This window comes from Phaethon aethereus (assembly GCF_964289735.1).
Source record: "Phaethon aethereus genome assembly, chromosome: 3".
In the NCBI taxonomy this organism is placed as follows: domain Eukaryota; kingdom Metazoa; phylum Chordata; class Aves; order Phaethontiformes; family Phaethontidae; genus Phaethon; species Phaethon aethereus.
Genome location: NC_138576.1, coordinates 16,061,234 through 16,085,036, shown reverse-complemented (window position 1 = coordinate 16,085,036; position 23,803 = coordinate 16,061,234). Strand labels below are relative to the sequence as shown.

Below are 23,803 nucleotides of genomic sequence, written 5' to 3'. Positions count from 1 at the left end.
AAACTCATAAAAGCTAGTAACTTCTTTGCTTTTTTCCAAACTGATGATGAAGTATGAACTTTGTAGTTCATTTTAAATGAGAATAACCGTCTTGCATGTGGGTTTGTAACTGTTCTGTATAAGCACTCCTCTAGGAATCATATTTTTCATTTTTTAAAATATAATTTGCACTAAGTAACTTCAGCTTAAAAACAGTAGCTCCTCCATTCTAGACATTATACTAATATCTATTTATGCTTTTTTTTTCTTCTTTGATTTTATCTCTTTTTCATTTTCCTTTTAAAAATACCATAAAGTATTCATGCTTAAGTTACTTCAGAGCAGCTCTGGATACCATTAGATTTTGCTTTAGTAGAATTTATGGTCCACAGACAGTATGTTTACTTTTATTCTATTTATTATCAGTTAAAATTGTGTGTTTGACACTTACTTTCATTTACATATATCAGGTTGTCCTTTGTTTTGGTTTTTTTTTATGTTACCATCCATTTATCACAGGCCACTGTGGAATCTATAATGAGGGACAAGATGCCCAAAAAAGGTGGAAGGTGGTGGTTTTCATGGCGAGGGAGGAACAGCACTGTTAAAGAGGTAAGTTTAAGCAGCAAGCAGAGTTTCCTTCTGGTTGCAGTGGGAAGGCTGGATACCTCCATATTATGCCCTCAGAACTTTGCTTCTGAGAGTACCTCAATATTCAGTTTGACTGAGGATATACACATTAAAAGATGTTGAAACAGGGTCTAAAGTTTGACTTCTCTTGGCTTTAGAAAGCTTTGGATCAGACCCTACCTGAAACATTTGCCTGCAGTGTTTTGGTTCTGCATTTGTTTTCATTACACAAACCTAAGACAGTATTTTCTAATGGATTAAATTTGTGTTTGAGAACTTAGAATCAAAGAGTTGTGCCACTAGTTTAATGTTTTTGTGCAGATTACTTACCTTTCTGCAGCTTTCTTTCGATAGTTGAAGAACAGACTTATTTATGAGTCATGTGAGCTGTAAAATTCAGCAGAACCTAAGATGGAAAACTGGCTATATATTACTTTTAAAGTCTTTCTGAATTTCTTTTCTGAGCATTAGAAGTTTGTGGTAATAGTCTTAAAGCCATAGATGAACATTAAAGAACAGTGAAAAAAAGCAAAACTTTATATGAAATATTGATCTCCTGTCTAGACATATTTAATCTTTAAAGTTGGCTAATAAAACCTTTTCATATTAATTTATACTACTGAAGCATTAGTACCTGAGGGGAGAAAATGATTTCTAATACATTTTTATGGTTGTACCTCAGTCGATGAACTTTTTTAGCTTGGCATGAAATAACTGTTGTACTGATCTGTGGGTATGGGTTTCAGAAAGTGAGATTTTATTTTTTAGAGTTTGTTGAAGTTTTTAGAATTTCTCTCTGCGTGGAAGTATTTGGTTATCTCTTGAACTTATAAATGGATAAGGGGAGATGTTATTGTTATCTATGTGTCTCAAAATCGTTCACTATTTAAAAATCTTGTGGGATGAAGTTGATACCACTTAGCATCTACTTAAGGTAAAAGCAGTTTGGAAAGTTTTATTGTGTTAGAGATTTTAATGATTCTATGATAATTCTATGATAAATCTAGGGTAATTGTTGTGTTTTTTTCCTTCTCCGGAGTCATACTTTGCTTTTTCAGGTGAGATCTAGCTATTTGAGGTACATGATCTGAGTAGTTATGGGATTGATCCCAGAACTTTAGCAGTACTAGATGTGAAATCTGATATTTCTGTGCTTCTTCCATGCAAAACTAAATCTTAATTCTTCTTCTGAGTTTTATATTTGCAATTTTTAGTTCTTTGTTCAGCCTTTATTCTTTAAGAAAACCATGAAGTTTTACTTTGCCTACAAGCAAAGGAAACAAATATGTTGTTGATTTTTACCAAGTCTGTACAAGAATTTGGTTTTCAAATATTTTTCTAAAAACTCTTGCTCTCTGCCCAACAGGAGATGGACAGTTTCTCATACTTGTATTTTTACAGGAAACAAAGCCAGAGCAAGGTATGAGTGGGAGTGGACTTACAGGAGAAGACTCTTCACAGATGAGCATGGCAAACAGGTAGCCCAAAAATTATCTGTACCTGAAATGAGCAGGAGTTACCATTTAAAATGAAAGCAAGCTACCTCTTATATTTGAACAAAGAAATACTGCATCTGTGAGATATGTTTCATTTGTTATTCATTGCACCACATAAGTGCAGATAGGAAGGCTCTACCCATGGCAGGGTTGCAGACCTTGCGAGTGCGCTCTGGCATTTCTGTGGTTTGGCCAGCAGCTCTGTGACACACACTGAAAACAAACAGCAATTGGAGCAGTTCTCTGAAGCTTTATGTATCTCTCTAGAATTTTCAAGGGAGCATCACAGATGACCTCATGCTGTTGTCAGGTTCCAGTTTCTGATTTGCTTATATTTATGGCCTGACAACTTGTTCCTGCGTATTTTGGCAAGTTTGTGGGCCTAAGACTTTCCAGAGTTGTTCTTTTTTTTTTCACAGTCAATAATCATGGCTTCCTATTACTTCTTTCAATCTCTTCCTTCTTGTGCTCCAAACTAATCATAGTGTATGGCCAGAATCTCTCCTTCAGGAGGATTCCATAAGACGAGCTTTAACGTGCTTTGGAGGCCTTAGAGGGATGAGTTAGCCAGGGACAGCTCTCCTACCTTGCCCCTTTGCTGGACATATAGATCTTACTGTGAAGACAGCCCGTCTGGTGTGCTGTCTGCACCTAGAGCTGAAAAGGGCCAGATTGAAATACGCTTTATGCTCATTTAGTTAATTTCAAGGATCACATTTACGAAACAAAAAAAGGCATTAACTGCCATTCTTTCTGGAGGTCAGCAGTTGCAGTCCAGGAGCACGTGCTGGAAGGAGGATTCCTCATCCTGTGGGAGACTAGCTGTTACCTCAGTTTCCTCTCTTGACTATGAGAGTGCCACAGAATAAATTGGAAAGGCTTTCTTTTTAAGGATGACAAGTGACATTTAGGTCTCTTGTTTCTTACATGGTTGTTTAAAGATAAGCTTTAAAGTTGGATTAAGACTTCAAGCAGACTAGATTCTGTAATTGGCGTTCTTTGTTTACATTTTAACTGACCTTAGAAATCTGTCATTAAAAATTTATTGCTTGCAAGCAGAATGCAACAAGTGGGATGTTGAGTAAAGCTTCTGAGGTCTGATATTACAAAGGCTAAGATAGGCTTTTAAACATTGCTGGTCATGACATGCGGGACATGCAGTACCCTGACGTTGGGTCAAGACTTCCTAACATGAAACTATATCCAGGTGTGATCAAAATAAGAACTCAAATGGTGATGAGATTTGTAGGATCTGAACTTTACCTTCCACCTGAGGTGATAGATTTGTTTACTGAACTTTCTCCCTGAAGAAAAATATCCTTAACAAATTTCTGAAAAAATGGTTGTAGCAGAAAAAAAAAAAATTACACTGATGTGTATTTAAACAGAATTATGTACAGGAGCTCAGGTTATATGACTTTTCATCATCGTATCCTGAATGGGTTAATCATGCAAATCCTGGAAAAGAATAATCCAATTATCTAAAGTTGCTTACTGAAGGAGAAAGAGGAGTTACTTTCTATAATAAAATTTCCATCGCCTGGATTTTTTTTATTAATTGATAAATTCTTTGGGAGAGTGGGGGAGAAAGCAAGCCAGCATAACAAACTCCTCTTTCTTCATCTGAACTGAGGAATTTTTGTAGTTATAGGATCTAATGGGAATTACTTTTTTTACCATGATGAGATTTCTGAGTCAACATGGCACATTAATTTACATCCATTAAATTTAAGTAACGACGACTAGCTTATAGACAAGCGAGTGCCTAGAAAAACCCAAGTACGAATAATGGGGAACATGCATGAATGACAATTCAGCACTTCATTGATATATTTAAAGTCATGATGTGAATGACCTCCTGTGAGACAGTACTTAGGAGCAGAGAATCAATGACTTACTTGGTGACTCACTGTTAATGCATTTTTAATGGATACTGAGATGCGTTTACTGACATGATAGCATCATTTTCTGTGTGTGCAATGCTCCAGAATAAAAGATGAATCTTCTTCAAGCGATGAAGACCCTAGAGCTGCCAAACAAAACCTCGGGTCATTACAAACCAACTCAAGTCATCTCTCATTATTGTCTGGAATCAGTTACAAAAAAACGCTTCGACTCACTTCTGACCAGCTTGTGAGTTAATTTTACATTCTTGTTCTGAAATGTCATTTCTAATACAACATGAACAATGCTGTGATTGAGGCTTGCAAAACTTAAGTAGCTCGTATGTCTTGCATTTAATTCTCTCTTTTACTATATTAAAAAAAAAAAATCTTCTCCCTTCTCTTTTCAGTATTAAGCATGAATGTTGTACCTTGCAGCAAGTGCTGGGGTTCAGAGATTGGGAGACATGGGATCCAATTTAGAAAAATATCAAAAGTAAATTCCGAAGTATGTATTTGTCACCTGAAAAAGCATACTGGAACTACAACCTTTTTGTATTATGTGTGATGTGTATATGTCAACCCACAGGCCTCTCTCTCTTTTCTCTTTTTTTTTCCCCCCTTTTTATTCATCCTTTCCTTTCCCCTTATTCATAGGCAGACAGTCACATTTTACATAAATACAATTTTCTGTTAGTGACTTCTGAAAGGGCTGCTTGTGAATTTACTATGAGGCCAGGCTATTAACTTCTTGGGAGACAATTCTCTTCCTCTGTCACAGAGGCATTTTGACTAATGGTGACAAAACTGTTACAGTTCTGTGTTCTGCACATTCCAATTTGATCTGGAAAACTGAGATACTTTAGGGAAGTACTTTTTGTCGTCTTAACTACAGCCAATTAATTTTCTGAACGAAGCCAACAGAAGACGTACAGCATCAAACAGCCCATCGCTCACTGCCTGAACAGTTTGTAAGAAATGGAGACAGATGAGATGTGTTGGTAATTTTCTATAACAAACAGAAAGCAAGAGTTACACAAATAAATATATTGATACTTTTCAGATTCAGAGCCCTTGCAGAAATTAGCTGAAGCTAAACCTACTTTTAGATTGGTTTTTTGATGAAACAGTGGGTGAGACTCATCAGTTACCCATCAGTTGCTCTGTATTGCCACCTCCTTTTCACTTTTTAACTAATTGAAAAATTGCAGTGAAATGTCACTAAGAAAAAGAGACACTTAAGATATTACACTCTTGCAGGTTTTGTGAAAATGAATAGTTAGGTCCACAAATAGAATCAAATCAGCAGTCTCTTGCCCTGCGTGTTGCTAAGTGACACAGGAGACGGATGGGGGCGAAGGGTAGAGAAGTGGGAGAGTTAAGGAAATTTGGTGGAGACTGAAGGGTAATAGGTCATATGGTGTGAGAAATTTCCATATTACAGGAAAGAGATTTAATGTCATAGAACACAAATCCCCATATAAACACTCTTAATTAGAGTTCATGGAACTCCTTGTAACCCACATTTCTCTCTGCGTATGTATCTGTATCTCATAATGGAAAATTCCCAGAGATAGTCCCTTTCCCATAATTTGTTATTGTTTATGTGAACTTTGTTCACTTGCATGATTTTTTCTTTTCTATTTTTAATATCCCTGACTGTGAAACAGAAGTTTGTTTGTTTGTTTTGTTCAGGTCTATAAATCAGTGCCTAATGTACACCACACAGGGCAAACCTCTGCTATCGTTATTTAGACAACAGCTCTGCTGAAAGCAGTGAGATTCGGTGTGATCAAGGCAATGGTCATCTGTGGCTTTGTTTGCACTGTGTTTGTTTCATATGCTCGGTTTGTTGATCATCCTGCTGATAATGTCTTGCAGAAAAGCTTAAAGCTGAAGAATGGCCCCAATGATGTGACCTTTAGTGTTACAACACAGTATCAAGGTACTTGCCGCTGCGAAGGCACCATTTACCTATGGAATTGGGATGATAAAGTTGTTATTTCGGACATTGACGGAACAATCACACGGTGAGTTCATGAACAGGGAGAGGCTTTATCCGCAAGGACGAGTTGTCCTTGGGACTAAAGGAGAAAGTAATTAACGGGGAATTTCGAGTCACCGAATCATATTCTAGTAGTTGGGGAGGAGAGTGGTTTTTTTAAATTTTATTTTGTTTGGCTTTTGAACAATGCAAGAATCATTAGTTGAGTTCTTAATTTTATAAAGACGCATGCCATATGTGCCCATTATTTGTTACCTGTTGGTGTTTCATGATAATATTTACATTAGTACTGGAGGACCTTTGGCAAAATTTTTTGCTGCATCATGCTTATGAAGTATGCTGGCTACATTAAAAAGAAGAAACACTTGAATTCTGTTTTAAAAAGCATTACTGGGGCCTTCCAGTGAGAGGCATTATTATTTAGAAGACAAGACTCCAAAATGAATGTCAGAATTAGAATTTGATGGAAAGTTTCAGATTAGTACTTTGGGTGAAACCCACAATTTTGGAGTGACCAAAATGATTTACTCACTCGCTGATTTTTATTTACTTATTTATTTAACATTGGGGAAAACAATTGTACGTGGAACAGGGCAACACATAATAAAAATATAAGCATTTTCTTTTGACCTTTTAAAATGAAATGCTTTGCATTTGAAAGAAATTGATTTTGAAACAAATCTAACTTAGCTATATGTAATTAGAAAAAAGAACAAGGAAAATTAATTTCCAAGAGCAACCTGGGGTGAATTAAAATACTTAATTTAAACTGAAACTCTCTTCTTCCTTGTGATTTATCCATTATAGGGCAAATCTTTCTCTTGTGCCAACATAAATTAATATTCTCCCCTGCCTTTGTTTTCTTAAGCTCCAATAAAATGAATGGGATCTACTCTTCTCTCTGCTGTTGAGCTGACCAGAGTTACTGAATCACTTCACCTTATGATACCATTGCATAATCCATCCTAAGCCACTACCTAATGTTTTCTCTCTAAGATGCAAGATACCCAGGGTGCAGATTTCTTGCTGTGTATCTGTATAATGCTTAGTCAAGTGAGGTGCTCATCTGTTTGAGTTTCTAGATGTTATTGTAGTGTAAATAATTTTCTCTCATTCTCAAAGCGGGAAATAGCATGGAAACCGGTATAACTATTTCATGATACTTTATACGTGACCAGCTGCTGGCTTTATGTGGATAAGTTAGTTTGAAGTAAGCTAAAATGTTACTTCTCATGCTTGTAATTTCCCATAAGCTTCCCTTATGGGTAGATTTGGTTTGTTTAGTAAACATTTAATGTAAACCTCAAAAAGTATGCTTGGTGCTGGCAGGCCTACTGCACAGGTCTAATTGATAGCCTATATGCTGTAATTTCCATGTTACCTTATGGGTCACGAGCTTATCCATGAAGGCAAGTCCTGGGGCACAAGAGTAGTTAAAACAACATGGCCAAGGATGAGCAGGGCAGTGTATCTCCAAAGAAAGGGGAGTAAAATCATTCTCTTCTGATCACAATCCGTACCTTACAGACAACCTTGTTTTCCTTTGCCACTAGCCAAACACGTTAATGTGGTTTGTATTAGCCTCATCTGTGATTATAAGTATTGTGGATTTTTCTTCTGTTCAATTATATTGTTTTTTCCTTTATGCAGGTCAGATACTTTAGGTCATATTTTGCCAACTCTTGGCAAAGACTGGACACACCAAGGGATTGCGAAGTTGTACCATAAAGTGAGCCAGTGAGTATTCAGTAAATCTGTTCGTGTATCTGTGGCTTGTTTGTGTTTATTCATTTGCACATAAAAATTAAATTTCTCTAGGCTTCTCTTAACCTATAAGGGTGACAATTTTATCAGTATCTTGTCACTTCAGTGATGCTTACACAGTGTAAACATCTGCTGTGTGATATCCAGAGCAAAACCTACTTTGTGATACCAAAAGCAAAAAGCCTGTAAAGGCATTGAAAGTCCAATAAGACATATGCTGTGAAGAGCCTGAGGAACTGGCTTTTACCTTGCAACACCACTTTGAGCAACACCACGTATTGCGGCTCACTAGCTGATCTACACAGCAATAAATACCTTCTGTGCCACTTTGGGTAGAAGGACCTGGTTTCAGCATGTTTACTTGTGGCTTGTATACTCGCTGTGTAATCCATGGACAAAGATAGGCATCTTCAAAAAGTAGTTCAATATACCTGAGATCTAATGATGTTTTGAAAAAACTATTTTTTTCCATTAGCTATTGAAAAAATACTGGGCAACAGGTGTGCTTTAGGTCAGTTAACAGGGAGAGTATCTCGATATGACCTAGAACAATGTATTCCAGAAAACTGAGGATCTCTCTTCTGATGAATCTGAACAGGAGAAAAATAGTCAGATCATACCAACTCACATGGGGTGATGTGTGGGAATGCTTCTACTCTAATGCAAGAGTACAGGTGTACTGTTGGTTCCCTGGAAACTTTTTGCAATGTAGTCAAGCTGTAGTACACTGAAGAATCAACGACTGAGAGTATGGTGAGTTTAGTGATGAGCAACTGAGAGAAAAAAGGAAATGAGAAAAATTAATTGATGTCTGAATGGGATCAGATATATTCTGATGTTATGCATTCGGATTTTAACTTTTACAAGGAGGATTACTGATTGGTGTCTGTTCAGGTTGATATTTCTGCTTTATGTAGAAAATAAAATTGGTTTTCTTTTGTTGTATTAAATTCAGCTATTCTTACATATTCAAATTACCGTAAATGTTTGACAGGCCTCTGGTACACATCACAACTGTCCTCTTAGTTAATCTGGTTTGTTCTGTGTACTAGGGTTATGCTAGGGGTTGTTTACTGCTTTTTGTTTTATATGAATGACGAGTTATAAATTATGGATGATGGAATCTAAATTATGTCAGAGACACTTGTCTGTGCTTTTATTCTATATAGACATACGTGATCACAGAAAAGACAGGACAGCCTGGGAGTTCACATGCTGAGCAGTATTGAGTTATGTGTGTAACCTCTGCATTACATTTGGTGAAAATGTTAATTAATTTTTTTAATTGCAGTTGTTATTTCTGTGCCTGCCGGCATTGTCAATTGTTAGGTCTTTGGTGATCATAAACATAGGAGAAAAAAATAGATCTGAGTCATGTTGGTTTTCAAATTACTGAGTTAATTATGTAGGGGCTAGATATTACAGCTGAACACCATATAAATGTTCAATAGTTAGATTTAATGACCATGCGTGCACTGAATACAGTATTTCTTTATTTTATGAACAACAATTTCTTTATAGGACTTGCAAAGTAAATTGCCATTAAGTTGAACTATCATCACTGGACTCTGTTATGTCATGAACAGAACCAAGGCTAATCTGTGATGTCTGCCAAAACTTTATTTCAGCGTCAAGTCAAAGATTACTCCTAATACTGTGTTTTGAACTTCAAATTTGCTCTGACTTGAAGAAAGAGATTACTGCTGCACATAGTCTTCTTTTGCAGAGGCCAAAGAGGCAGGAGTACAACACTGTTAATACAGCAAAGGCTAATACACCATTGTGTGCTTTATGCCAAGTGTTTTCCTCTCAGCAGATTGCATTTCAGTTAATTCTAAGGAGCATGGTTCCACTATGCAGGGGCAGATAGAAAACCATAAGAACCATAAGTCATAAACCATGAGAACACCAGAGATAAATGAGCCCTCTTTAGGTGTAAATCACTAACTGCAGTGGAGTTAGGCGGATTTTAATTATCCCAGTTTCTGGCATAAATGGTTTTAGCCCTTTTAAATACGTCTAGGTTAAACATAAGTTTGCTTAACAGTCATGATTTGATTCACGTAAAAATAAACCCTCCAAATTATTAATGTCAAAATACATGCTTTATTTTTACAGTAATTTCGTCTTTTATTTCTGTTCACAGAAATGGATATAAATTTTTGTATTGCTCAGCACGTGCTATTGGAATGGCAGACATGACCAGAGGATACTTGCACTGGGTCAATGAACGAGGAACTGTGCTGCCTCAAGGGCCAGTGTTGCTGAGTCCAAGCAGCTTATTCTCAGCTTTTCACAGGTATTGAAATGTTACTTTTATGCAGAAAGAAACTCAGAGTTTGGTGGAGGCTGAATTCTCAGCTTTTTTTTATGGGAGTGCTTGAAATCATTCATAATGTTTTTTCTTACATATTGGTGCAAAATTTAATTAATAAGAAATTTTATTAGAGAAAAATCAACATTCAATAGATAGTCACATTGCTTAGGTTATCTCTTAGAGATGCCTCAGTATACATCTGTGTTCACTCTTTACAATAGGTATTACCTGTTGACTTCAGGTATTTAACATGGTGTGTTAATATTTAGCTATGGGAAAAATATTCACATATTAGTAACAAACAGTCTTGTCTTGACTTGTAAGGTGTTCCAATTGGCATAAGTATTTTTTGTGGAAGAATATTACTTGGTGGGTTTTGAAGAAATTAATGTGAAAATGAAGTGAACTTTTTATACTCGTGACTGCACTATGGTATTCTGTGTGGACAGTGTTGTTCTTTCTAGGTGTTGAACTGTAATAAGTGAATAATAATAGCGCAGATTATGAATACTGTACCTTCTCCTAATTCAGTGAAGCATGTCAAGTGATTACTGAAAATATTTTAAGCTGTTAAAAGCTGCTGTGACAGAATATATTTCATTAGAGTTTTTAATGGAAGGTTGTTTAGATGCTCTCCTGATTGAGTGACATGCTACAGGCTGTATTACCAGTCGTGCTCTAAATATAAGAGACTGTGGAGGTATTACCATACACTTCTTAGCCTGATTAAATAAAAAATGCAGTGAAAGGGTATTTACTGTTACCTTCTGCTCCTCATATCTAGAAATAAATTTAAAGTGATACTCTTTTTGGTATCTTGTTTAGAGTAAAGAATGCCCATCTTTCAGTGTACACTATTGCAACTGCTGTGATGTGTGGGCAATACATGACTTCATTGTTATCCATAGATTTAGTTATTGTGGGTTTGAAGGCTCTGAGATCAGATGTATGCAAGACTGAGGAAAGATGGGTTTATTCCTCTTTTGCACATTCTTAGACTTTGATTTATACACGGAGCTGCTGTTCCAAAGGACTGTATTACTCCTATGAAGCTTCTGTACTATTCACATCTTTGACATATGTGTTGGTGCTAGGATGTGGGATTCTGAGCTTAAGCACTCTTGTGTCATGCTGGCATCTTTCTATGTTATGGGAACTCCAGACTCTGCCACCTGTTCAGCCTCCTTGCCAGGAGAAGCTGTTGTGAAAGGACTTTTGCCCAGAGATGAGATAACTCCTCTGTTCGTTAATGAATTCTCTATTCTGTAAGGAGCAACTGAAGAGAAATAGATGATTCCTTTATTCCTTCACTTTTGCTAATTAGCAGTGATGGAGGATCCTGACTGTAGAAGTATCTTAACAGGCTGAGGTGCTTCTAGCACATATGGTAATTGCAACCCTTTAAAAAAAAAAAGTTATACACAGTGAAGGCTAATACAATCTATGAATCATTCTGCAGTTGACAATTTATGTCTCCTAAGTCTCTATTTAGCAGCTACTCCCTGTAGTCAACCATCCTTGCTTAGTACCATCTTTACAATATAGGTTTCAACAGAAGTTCCCTTGTTTCAGAGGATTTATTTACTGTGCCCATTATGTAAGCTTGGGAATGCTATTTTGTCTTCATGGGTGCTGTGATTTCCAAATGAAGATTTATTGGAGAAGGGTGGGGGCTCTGTGGGAGTATCCAGACGGGTGAAAATGTTGAACAAAGAAAATAAAATGGTTTGTGCTGTATTTCACGTGTACTTACTCAGCCTCCCTTTTTTATCATTTCAGGGAGGTGATAGAAAAGAAGCCAGAAAAATTTAAAGTTCAGTGTTTGACAGACATCAAAAATTTGTTTTACCCTAACACAGAACCCTTTTATGCTGCTTTCGGAAACAGGCCTGCTGTAAGTAATAGCTGAATTTATTTCTATTGCAGAGAACAGAAACATTGCTGTTATTTCATGGTTCTGTTATGTTAGAACCTAGAAGCTTTAAAAGGGAGTTAAGAATATCTTATTAGGCCCAGTACAAAGGGAAATATAAAAGGATCTTCCTCAAAGATCTCACAATGTAGGATGCAAACAGGGGTGGAAGAGCAGCAAAGTAATTATATGTGCATAAGTTAGCATAACAGTAAATACTGGTTGAAATCCTAACTAAAAAATCCTTCAACTGGTGTGAAAACACTGATCTCACTTTACTCCACACTGATACAGTGCCAGTGAGATACCTGTGGACAGATAGAAAATTTTTCAGATTAATATTGGTGGGACTTACTGTTCAAACTCTTAAGTACATTCAAAAGTCCTTGGATGTCCCACTGAAATCAAAGGTTCTACTTTGCATGGAAAGTGGTGTGGTGTTTGGCACAGAAGGGGGAGAAGATGGATATCTCTCACCCATTTGAAGGCTGTATAATTGGGCTATAAGCTTTTCTTACTCCTGTCCAGGCCCAAAGAATATTTTTATGCATCCAGAAAATAAAACAGTCTCAGGGACTAGGGACCCTGGCATGAGACTGTCCCATTTTTTAAACTGTTAGCATGATCCAAGAGACTGTTTTGGCAGAGGCAGTTGTCAAGTCTTCCAGGCAATTTCTGGATATGATCGCTGTGTTAGCCGGGGGCATGGACTCTTCCCAGTGTGTGTTTGATATAGCCAGATTGGGATGTGTGTGTGTATGTGGGGGTGTGGAGAGGTTGGTTTGCATTGGGTTGTTTGTTTTGGTTTTTTTTTTTTTGAGGGGAGGGATGCAGAGAGTTTAATAATTCTGGCACAATGTCAAGAGACTTCCAAGTCTGAGGATTGGCACTCACACTGTTCAGTTTACTAGTGTCGATAACATTATAGGTGCCTTTGAAATCTTTGAAAGCATCCTGCTCACAGAAGGGCGTATATGTAAGACCTACTTTAGATGTTTGCAGTTTCAGTGGGCACCTAAATTTAGACGCTAACTAAATTAGGCAGATGGGCCCCTTATTTGTGCCCAGGAGCCCCACAGAGCATTTGGTACTTCCTCCAGCTCTGTATTGTCAGGCAGTATTTGCTGTAGAAGCTGATGCGTAGCATATTAACGTGTAACAAGTAACCTGGTAACACCAGTGTAGGGTTTACAGCTAAGGACCGTTGGCATGCAGCTTGGGTGCATCCACCCTGGTTTGGAAGCTAAACCCACTTAATTGTATGCCTGTATCCTGGCCTACCATTTCAGTCTTAAGAGAACGGTCCTTGACCCTTCGTATTTCCTAGTACGGTCAGCAAGAGAAAACTTCAGTTGGTTACCTCTTTCTTTAGTCGGTGGAGAGAAACGGGACACATCTGGAGAGTAATTTATTCAGGTGCTAGGTGACCATCTTTCTCCATTGACTCCAGGAGAGCTAAAGGCTTCTCACTGAAGCTCCCAAGGACCGTGGATTCCAGTCCTAGGTGCTCAGCGCTGTAAGGGCTGAGATACGTTCACTAGCAGAAATGTTGATAGCTTGGGGAAATTATCAGTATAAATGTGGACACTGGCCATTGCCAGTGTGAATATGAACATTCAGAGACCAGGCAGTTTAGATGCCTAAATCTAAAGGTTCCTGGCAAGATATTTTGGCACTACAACCATGGATGTTGTCTTTTCCAACCTTAATGATTCTGTGATACATTTGAGAGAATTCAGCATGCCTTTCTGATGGGACTTTGTTTCTACATTTGTCTCATATTTCTGTTAGGGTTGCTGACATTTATGAACAGCAACCTTTTCAGCTTCATCTTTTAGCAAATTACATTTTTAAAAGTATTATGTCAGGGAGGACAGGAGGTCTTCACTGTCCAATTGCTATATTAGGTTGTTATATCATGCGCAGATTAATTTCCATTATCAAGGTACCTTTAAACACGTGGTTCTGAAATAACTTTTTAGATGCTTTTGTGGTTTTGTATTATGGATAAGGTCTAGTTCCATTTTTTTTTGAACCTCAGGGAAATCAAATAATTATTTTCATGCATACTTCAATAAAATTTCGAGTAAAGCAGTCAGTTAATGTTTCTAAAGGAATTACTGCTCACTCACTCCTCTGATTGCTGTTAGAGTGCAATCTTCAGGTGTGAGATGTGCCACTGGCTTTGTGAAGATCAGGGTCATCACTTTCTCCATTTTCTGTGCTGCTTGTTTTGGCTTTTTGCTTTGTTTTTTTCTGCTGAAATAAAATCAGTGAAATTTCAGTACTCATGGATGTTACAGGTGTAGGTAGTGCATGGACTGCCAGGATGCTGGGTTCTTGAAGTGACTACTGTTCACTTTTATTCAGTTACTTAATTTTTTTGGAACAGTCTTTACAGTATAGAGATAAAAATAATCATTATATCTTCATTAACATTCCAGTCTTTCACCACCTCAGCTTTTAAACGCATATCCAATGATTTATATTAGCAAAATAGAAGCTTGGTTTTGCTCTTATATTCTGGTAGTTAATGTTCATCTTTGCTTTTGTCAAGCTTTTCTTCAGTCTAGATCAAAACTTATTCATCGCTTTCCTTACATCTTACTTCTAATCGTACTTCCCAGAGTTGCATCTGCATTACCTGTTGGGGCTCACTGCTGCTCCTCTGGCATATGTTCCTTGCTTTCCGTTCTTTCCTCCTTGCTCTGACATGGAGTTAATGTATGGATATGGCACAAATCTGAACTCGGGAGACAAGAGTTTCTGGGAGGTTTTAAAGTAGACGCAGTTGTTATGATTTCCTTTTCTGACCTTGTCCTTACAAAACTATTCTCTCTTTAGTCAGTTATGTTTTAAACTCTGTACACTGTTGCAAGATACTTGGTATAACGCTGTGGTGGGTTGACCCTGGCTGGACACCAGGTGCCCACCAAAGCCGTTCTGTCCCTCCCCTCCTCAGCTGGACAGGGGAGAGAAAACACAACGAAAGGCTGGTGGGTCGAGATCAGGGCAGGGAGAGATCAGTCACCAGTTACCGTCACGGGCAAAACGGACTCGACTTGGGGAAATTAGTTTAATTTATTGCCAATCACATCAGAGTAGGGTAATAAGAACCAAAACCAAATTTTAAAGCACCTTCCCCCCACCCCTCCCTTCTTCCTTGGCTCAGCTTCACTCCCGATTTCTTTCCCTTCTCCCCCCGAGCAGCGCAGGGGGACGGGGAATGGGGGTTGTGGTCAGTTCATCACACCTGGTCTTTGCCGCTCCTTCCTCCTCAGGGAGAGGACTCCTCACCCTCTGCCCTGCTCCAGCCTGGGGTCCCTCCCACGGGAGACAGTCCTCCATGGACTTTTCCAGCGTGAGTCCTTCCCACGGGCTGCAGTTCTTCACCAACGGCTCCAGCCTGGGTCCCCCCACAGGTGCCGTCCTTCAGGACAGACGGCTCCAGCCTGGTCCCTCCATGGGGTCACAAGTGCTGCCAGCAACCCTGCTCCAGCCGGGGCTCCTCTCTCTCCCCACGGGGCCACAGGCCCTGCCAGCAGCCGGCCCCAGCGCGGGCTGCCCACGGGGTCACGGCCTCCTTTGGGCATCCCCCTGCTCCGGCGTGGGGCCCTCCCCGGCTGCGGGTGCAGATCTGCTCCCCCGGGGAGCTCCATGGCTGCAGGGGCACAGCCGGCCTCCCCGGGGACTTCCCCAGGGGCTGCCGGGGACCCTCTGCCCCGGCGCCTGGAGCCCCTCCTGCCCCTCCTGCTGCTCTGGGCTGGGGGCTGCAGGGCTGTTCTCCCACATGGTCTCACTCCTCTCTCCGGCTGCAGTTGCTGTTGCTGTTTTTCCCCCTTCTTAACTCCGTTCCCCAGAGGTGCTGCCACCGTGGCTGATGGGCTCAGCCTTGGCCGGCGGCGGGTCCCTCTTGGAGCTGCTGGCGTTGGCTCTGTCGGACATGGGGGAAGCTTCTGGCAGCTTCTCTCAGAAGCCACCCCTGCAGCCCCCGCTACCAAAACCTTGCCATGCAAACCCAGTACAAAGACACTCAGTAACTGAAATATTCTTTGGAAGAAAAATGAAAGTGCTAATGCTTTCACATCAAATGGCATTAGTTTTTTATTAAATCTTTTTTCTGTGTCAAGGGAAGTTACTGAAAAAAACAAATAGGATTTTGATCAATAGTTCAAAATGAAGTGGCAAACTCCGTACCTAGCTGCAAATTGTCTCTTTCATGAGGATTTTCTTAGACTGACCTCGTTTGTAACATACTGGAGAATTTCAGGTACACAATAACTAGGTAAATTTAGTACCAATACTGTGCAAATAAATTCTTTTGTGTAATATATTCCAGCAAGAATAAATGTTGTTGTCCAATGGCAGAATCATGATTTTTTTCCTCTTACTTTTTTTCTCTCTTCTGTTTAGGATGTTTATTCATACAAGCAGGTGGGAGTTTCTTTAAACAGAATATTTACCGTTAACCCCAAAGGAGAACTTATACAAGAGCATGCAAAGACAAACATCTCATCGTAAGTAATGTCTTCTCCCTAACACCTTATAGACTAAATTAATTTGCTGTTCTAACCTATGGCTCAAGTTGCCCAAAGATGCATTTGATTCATGAAAATATTTCAAACAAAACATAAAGCATTTAGAATAAAATACAGACTTTGCACTTTCCTTCACTTTAAACTGACAAAAAAGAATTGGTTACTATTAAGTTTAATATATTGCATGATTAAAGTAGATGGAAAGGTATTATCAGTGTACTATTTAGTCAGCATGAAAATGAGATTAACTAGTTTCCTGAAGCCATCTGCCTTTTCATGGCCTTTTCAAAATTTCCCTTTCCTGGAGCTCCTATCTAGAAGAGCCAGAAAAGAAAATTTGAAGATAGGGCTGAAGGCTTCCAGCAAGGTGCTTGGGCACTGTAGCACCTAACACTGAATGGACATGCCCTTTAGTAATGTTAAGAGTGCTCTTAATTGAAGGGGAGCCATATGCCTATGAAATACAAATAATCAGTTGAGCAGGGAGCTGAAATGAAGAAGTAAAATAGGGGCTTGAATGTTTTAGCAGGGGATCTGGACAGAAAGTAGCATCTGTTTCTTACTAGGTAGATATCATTGCTTAGAATGAATGGATATCTTAACTGAACTGTGAATCCTCTCTGGAAGCTAGGCACCAAAATCAAGTTTAGTTTCATTTGTTTGAGGAGGATGACTTGTCTGTGTAAGAGTAGCCATGCCTTAGTGGTTGGGGACTTAAAAAAAATTCAAAGGAAGAAGATCTGAAATGGTTCAGCATTCTTTTTATTTATTTTCCAGCTATGTCAGACTATGTGAAGTGGTAGATCACATTTTCCCTTTGCTGAAAAGAAGCCATTCTTCAGACTTCCCTTGTTCTGATACCTACAGTCAGTTCACCTACTGGAGAGAACCTCTACCGCCTTTTGAAACTCAGGATGTACATCCAGCCTCATCTTAACTGCATTTCCAAACTGTTGGCCTCAGCTTAAAGAATGAGTTAGCTTGTATTGAAAGGGCACCACTTGGCTTTTGCTGTTGAGAGTTCAGCTGGAATATGTGATGTTGTGAGCATTGTATTCTTTTGCTGTGAGCAAATTTAGAAATGCTTTTTCACACTTAGTCACGTTTCCAGATGACAAGGAGTCTTACTAGCAATAGGAGTTGTGTTTCTAGCTCCTCACCCAGCTCCTCAAATTGTGCCATACTGTTTCGTTATTTAAGGTCAAATAAAAGTGAAGTGATGTTGGAGTTGCAGTTAAACATGCCATAAGGTCATAAAGTGGTTCTGTATGTTTTCTGCATCACTGAAGTCATCTTTCATCTCATCAGAACCCCTTGCAAGTAAGGGAGCTGAAGGTGCTCACCATTCCTGACATCATCCGGTGACACAGACAGAGTTTGCAATCCATATGTCAAAATTCCTTTCTCTGAAGCAGCAAATGAATCTTCCTCTAAACTGTTTGTTTAAGAGTTAATTACTGGTCTAGATCCTCAGCTGTTTGAAGTCAGAGTAGCCATCACAGCCAACTCAGCTGTGTTGATTTCTTTCAGCCTATTGTTTTGACATGGTAACACTTTTCTGAGGAAATAAATTATGTGTAATCTAAATAGAAAGCAAATGAAATAAGATGGCCAGATTCTGTCAGTCTTTCTCAATCTGAGTTGTACCATGCTTCAAGAACAGCTCTTTGGATTAAGGTATGTGTGCAAGTGGAAGACACAGGCCACTGTGTGTAGTGCCCATCTTACTGAAGTCGGTGCTTTTCAGTGAAGACCTCTTCTGCACCGAATGTGCTGAGTTTCAAGATTGTTACCGAGCCGAGAACACTGACAATTTTGCCAAAATGGAATAGTTTTATCTGAAACATTATTTTGGCTGAAATGTGAACTTTGATGCTGGTGAATGATGCATCTCAGGGTTTTACTGTATGGAATTTTTTTTGTTTTTATAAGAAAACATTCTATATAAAGAATGGATGCAATTTACTCTCCTCCAAGAAAATGAAATCTCCTCTTTCATCTTTTTTTTTTCCCTACTTGTCCAGACACAAGCTGTAGATAGTGTTTTTGCTACCTGCTTTTGACTGCCTTAAGACTTAACTGTGCGTGCTGAAAGCAATACTGCAGATCAGTTGGTAATGTTTTCCAAATGGTCTGCCTTTACTGCACGTGGTACTTTACTGAAAATATAGGCATCAAGTGACCATGTACAAAATGATCCTCAAATATGCTTGTAGCTATGAAAGAATCTTTTTTTTTCCTTTTAAAATATATTTAAAAGTCTAATTGTTCTCTGAAACACTAAAAATGGCATCATGGGATTCCATGTATATTGTATTTCAATATGGCTAAAACAGTGGCTCACAAGCTGTGGTCTCTGCCAGCTTGTGATCTGTGAGGCTATGGTACGTGTTTTGCAGCTGCTTTGTGGTGTTTTCTGTTAAGAGTTTAATAACAGGCAGGCAGAGTGGTCCAGGAGAAGTTTTAAAATGTGACTGTGGTCAGTTAGCACCCAAAAGTTGGGGAACAGCTGCTCTGTGTCACGTTTTTTTGTTTCAACAAGCTCTGGTTGTGCATGTCAAGAGTGACAGCAACGTAAGTAGGATGCTAATTCTGTAGTAGGGGTTTTCTAACTTGTAGTGCCGCAGACTTTATCTGGCATATCAGGGGACAATTGATGATTTCCCTGTGCCTTCAATAGGTATGAATATAAGTGCAATGCTTTATACAGCTGCAATGTGCAGTGGTGAGCCCTCCCTAAGTCTTCCTTTTCACATGAACGTTGCTGCTTTGGGCAAGGTACACACCCGCTTTGGAAATACCAGAATTAGATAAACACTCTTCCATTAGATAAACTTCCTCTTCCGTAAAAGAGGAAGAAATGTGTGTTTAACAACCCAGACTGATTATGCTGTCCTGAAAGTTTAAAGAAAATGCAAATATCTTCTTACTTAAAGATGGAAGAAATGTGGTATGGATTTTCTGAAAGACAGTAGGTGAGGATTGCAGGTTGCCAAACTGAGATGGTTGCGTCTCTAAACGTAGCCACACTTTCCTTATTAATGATTGAATAAATGGATTAATACACTAACTGCATCCTATTTTAATTCAGTTTTGGTAAATGCCTGTCTAAGACCTTTTTATTATGTCTCATTTATTCTGCAAAATAGAACCAAACCAACCTTTCTCTCCAATAAGAGAGTATTAGTGTTTTGTTGTTTTTTTTTCCTTTTTAAATCTTTCCCAACCGTTAATGGTCTGTTTTTCTGAAAGTACCACACACAATAGCTTCCACGAGAAAAGATGGTCCCTGAAAGTTCTCCACAATTAAAGCCTGTGATGTATTTATTTATAACTTAATAGCTAATCCAGTGGTGTTTGTTGCCATTAGTATTTCAAAGCGAACGATAGCGTGAATGAGTGGTCCTTTTAATTCCATCAGACTTCTAGGCGTAGTGCAGCGCTGGCACAGGTAACCCTGAGACGCTGCGGAATCTGCGTCCGGGAGTTTTTCAAGACGTGGTTGGACAGGGTTATGGCTGACTGGATCTGGCGCTGGCCATCATCTGCTTCAAGCGTGAAGTTGGACGAGATGACCTCCAGGGGTCCCTTCTGACCAACATTTCTCTGATTCTGTGAAGTTAAACGCCTTACTTGTGACATGCTGTATACCCCTCTGTATCTGAGAGTTAAAATATAGCTGAACAGTGAAACGAATGTGTGTTTATATAACTAATGTTTATCAAATTTGCTCCCAGAAAAGACGCTTACGAAAATCAAAGTTTTGACCTGCTAGAAACAGCACCATATTTTTTCAGAGAATATAAGACATTTTGATTCAGTAGCTGAGTAATTTTATGCATAGTATTTAAACTGCTTTGTTAATTCATGTAGAAGAAAAAAGGGATGGTTTAACAATTTCCTACTCTTTCTGTGAAAGAAAAAAATTCAACCTTGCTTGCAGTGTAATGCTGGTTTCTGTTACAGAAAGAATATTTGGCTAACATAAATATGCAGACACATTAAATCACAGGATATTCTATTTATACAATACACATAAACTAGAATGTGCAGCAGTGAGGAGTGACTAATGTTTATTTTCTTGAAGCTGATGACCATACTGCTCCAGCTGTGCCATGTGAGGGAAAGAATACCATACTTGTAGCATTAGTTACTTTAAAGATAAAATATTACTGCTGTATTTTGGGGAGGGAGGAGAAAGAGGGTATTGGGTATTTTTTATTTGTAGATACGGATTATTATTTCGAAGCCTATATTTATATACAGTATTTACTCTGTATATATATGTGCTACTGCAATGATGAAAATCACTTAAACGCCTTGTTTTGATCTTCTGAATGCAACAAGGGTAGAAATATATATTGTAATAAAGGCAAATATAATTTTTTGTCCTGACTTTTCTATTTGTCTGCATGGTTTGATAATGGCAGAGTGCTTTCCCAGAGCGGCTGAAACTGTAAAGCGTGGCTTTTGTAGCTCCAGTCTCAGTTCCCTGTCTCTTACTGGGGCTGTCCGGTGTAGCTTGCAGCGCTTGCAAAACGTCTGCTGTCCCGGTACAGCGTTTGACCCAGAGCTTTTTCAAATGGAAAGACTTCACTGAGGGAGACAGGGCTGGGACCTGGGTTCTGGCTGTTTTGGGGTATGGGAACAGCACCTTGGAGCCAAGAGCAACCAGATGGGAACTGGAGCAAACTGGACCAGTCGGGAATCTTGCCCCACCCCAGAATGTTTTTTTACTCTTTCTTTCATCTAATTCCTAATGTGACCTAAGGAAAAACTGTTTTGAATGGGAGTGTTGTCATTCATGGCAATGAGACCAGATAGTCTTTTTTTTTTTTTTGGGGGGGGGGGGGGGGTGTTCTCCTCTTTGACATTGGCCATTCGACTGGTGAGAAGCAAATACCCTTTCCTCCTGTCCCTGAGCACACAGCACTGCCTTTCGCTCCTGCTGCCGGGTTTGCTGAGCAAACTAACTGCGGCACAGCGATTCTGCCAGGCTTGCGTTAGCTGGTATGAAAACAAAGATGTTTGGAGTTGATAAGGCTCTGCGGCAGCTCAAGTTCTGTGTTAAAAATACAAGAGCAGCCGCGTTTGGGCAGCCGGCAGTCATTGCTGCTTCAGTCTTCTCTATTTTCTGTGTGTCTCTGGCTTGTATAAACATTTACACTGGAGTGCTGGAGGCAGGCTTTGAAATGAAGGTGCCTTTTTAATTAAAAGTCAGAGAAATGGTTCTTTTGCATCAGCAAACCAAACTTTATGAGGACATATTCATTGCCCCTGGAATATCCCATTAACACTAGAGGTAGAGAAATCGGAGAGTGCAAACCTGAGAAGACCATAAACCATAAAGTTGCATGGGGAAGGTAGGGAATATTCCCAGAATACTACATTAATGTTTTCCTTATAAATAAATAGTCTTAATTTGATATGTATTGCAGATGCCATCTAGCGCCTCAGGATAGATCATCGCAAGAGGCAGAAAATCGGTGCTAAGAGCTAGTGCCTAAAAACCTGACTAATAAAACTTCTGTGAATGCATAAAAAGGTGAAGCCTGGAGGTTGGTTTTGGTGTGGTGGTTTGTGGGTTTTTCTGTTTGTTTGCTTTTTGCAAACTTCTTCCAGTGAAGTACAGTGGAGAAGAGAGTAAACTCCTAATGCCACAAGCTCAGGTAGTCCTAGATCTTTTGCTTGCAGCAAAATCCAGCCCCTCGTTTTGTCCTGTAGCATCTTGGAGGTATGCAAGGAAAGGGGTAGCGGTAAAGGAGAGACAAAGAAAACCCATCAGTGGTGCAGAGGAATTACAGCTGCTGGATGCTTTGGGGAGCAGATCCTCATCAAAACCTTTCCAGCCACTGGGATGTGAGGGAGAATAATCAAGGCAAAACAAGAAATGAGTGTTCTTCTAGGAGGAACTAGAGAAAAGGAACAAAAACAGAGGAAGTGGCCAAAAAGCAGCTTCTTGTTTCCAACAGGTGATGCTGGGTCAGGTGCTGAGCTCTGCCTTTTGCCTCTTCAGCAGTCTTGCCCGAAATCCCGTGTGCCTGCATCACACAGAAGAGGTGAGAAGGCCGTTTTGGCTTCATTTGCCAAATGGGGGAGAGTAACATTGACCAAAATGAAATCTATACAAGTGTCCAAGGGGTACTGCTAACAGCAAAACAAAGTTGCAATTACAGCTAAATTTTAAGCTTAGGTAAGGACTAGAGCTTCTTTATTTTTTCATGAACTTGGGCAACAAAGTTTTCACCTGCAGTGTGTGCATTTCTGTAGTACCATGTGTGTATCCTTTTAATACTTGCTTTGTATTAAATACAAAGCTTTGGAAAACAAATACAGATATAATTTATCAGTCTGTTTAAGCACGTGTCACCCCTCCCTGCACTGAAGTTTATGCATGTTCTTAAGCACTTTGCTGGATTAAGCCAACTAATGCCAAACCCCCCACTATGTACTGGGGAGATACAGTTTCTGAGCTGAAGAATTGATCTGGCTTTTCCAGTGGCTACTCTCGGACTGGTCTTTAGCCTCCAGCACTGTCAGGTGTTCTGCCTGCTGCCAGCAATCTATTTATTGATACAGGAAATCCATTTTGCCTTGCCTTGCTTTTAATGAGTTTTGCAAGCAAGTGGCCCCTTCCTGTGACTCATTCTGTGTTTTCTGAGCGGGTGATTGTGGTTTTAAGTTTCACGTTGGAAAGTAACCGCTGTGTCTGCTTTCCTTGTCTGCTGGAATCTCAACAAGAGGAATACATTTTGGAACAAAGAAATGTAAATGGAGGAGAACAGTTCACGTTTCTTTGCAAAATTGTATAAACATCCTTCTTTTTCAGGACAGTTAAAAAGACTAGTGCAAAGTGAAAATAGGTCATGTTTTAAAATAACAGCTTTATCTTAGAACATCGCTGTTAACACAAGCAAAAAAAGACATTTCCCCTGATATCTCAGTATGTGTTTGCCCTTTGATTTATAGCCAATAAATATTAAAAAATTAAACAGTGGAGGCCTTTCTCTGATCTCACTGACACGGGAGCAGCTCCATTAGCATCTGGGTGACTGTTCAGAAATGCGCAGCTAGGACCGCAATCTGAAGTGTGAATAGCGAGTGCTACAGATTTCCACCCAGTTCCCGATCCCTCTCATCCCTATAGGGTACTGGAGGCAAAGAGGTAGGAGATGATCAATTTGTTTCTGGCTTTTGCCAAAAATACGGTGGCGGAAGGAGAGAATCCTCCGCAAGCTTGGACCGTTAGCTCTGAAAAATTAGATTTAGGTTAAAAGCA

At 39.3% G+C, this 23,803-nt stretch overlaps 1 protein-coding gene across 1 annotated transcript in view; it reads left to right on the top strand.

Moving 5' to 3' along the window:
* The window catches only part of LPIN1 (lipin 1), a gene marked incomplete at both ends in the record, with an annotated part of 84,856 nt that extends 67,395 nt beyond the window's left edge, over positions 1-17,461 (top strand). Inside the window, 10 exons of the mRNA XM_081997406.1 lie at positions 499-591; positions 2,011-2,087; positions 4,094-4,238; positions 5,870-6,018; positions 7,644-7,730; positions 9,484-9,573; positions 9,904-10,056; positions 11,854-11,968; positions 16,400-16,503; positions 17,302-17,461. Coding sequence (XP_081853532.1) covers positions 499-591; positions 2,011-2,087; positions 4,094-4,238; positions 5,870-6,018; positions 7,644-7,730; positions 9,484-9,573; positions 9,904-10,056; positions 11,854-11,968; positions 16,400-16,503; positions 17,302-17,461 — 1,173 coding nt within the window. The remainder of the gene's footprint in view (positions 1-498; positions 592-2,010; positions 2,088-4,093; positions 4,239-5,869; positions 6,019-7,643; positions 7,731-9,483; positions 9,574-9,903; positions 10,057-11,853; positions 11,969-16,399; positions 16,504-17,301) is intronic.
* Between the last annotated feature and the right edge of the window lie 6,342 nt (positions 17,462-23,803).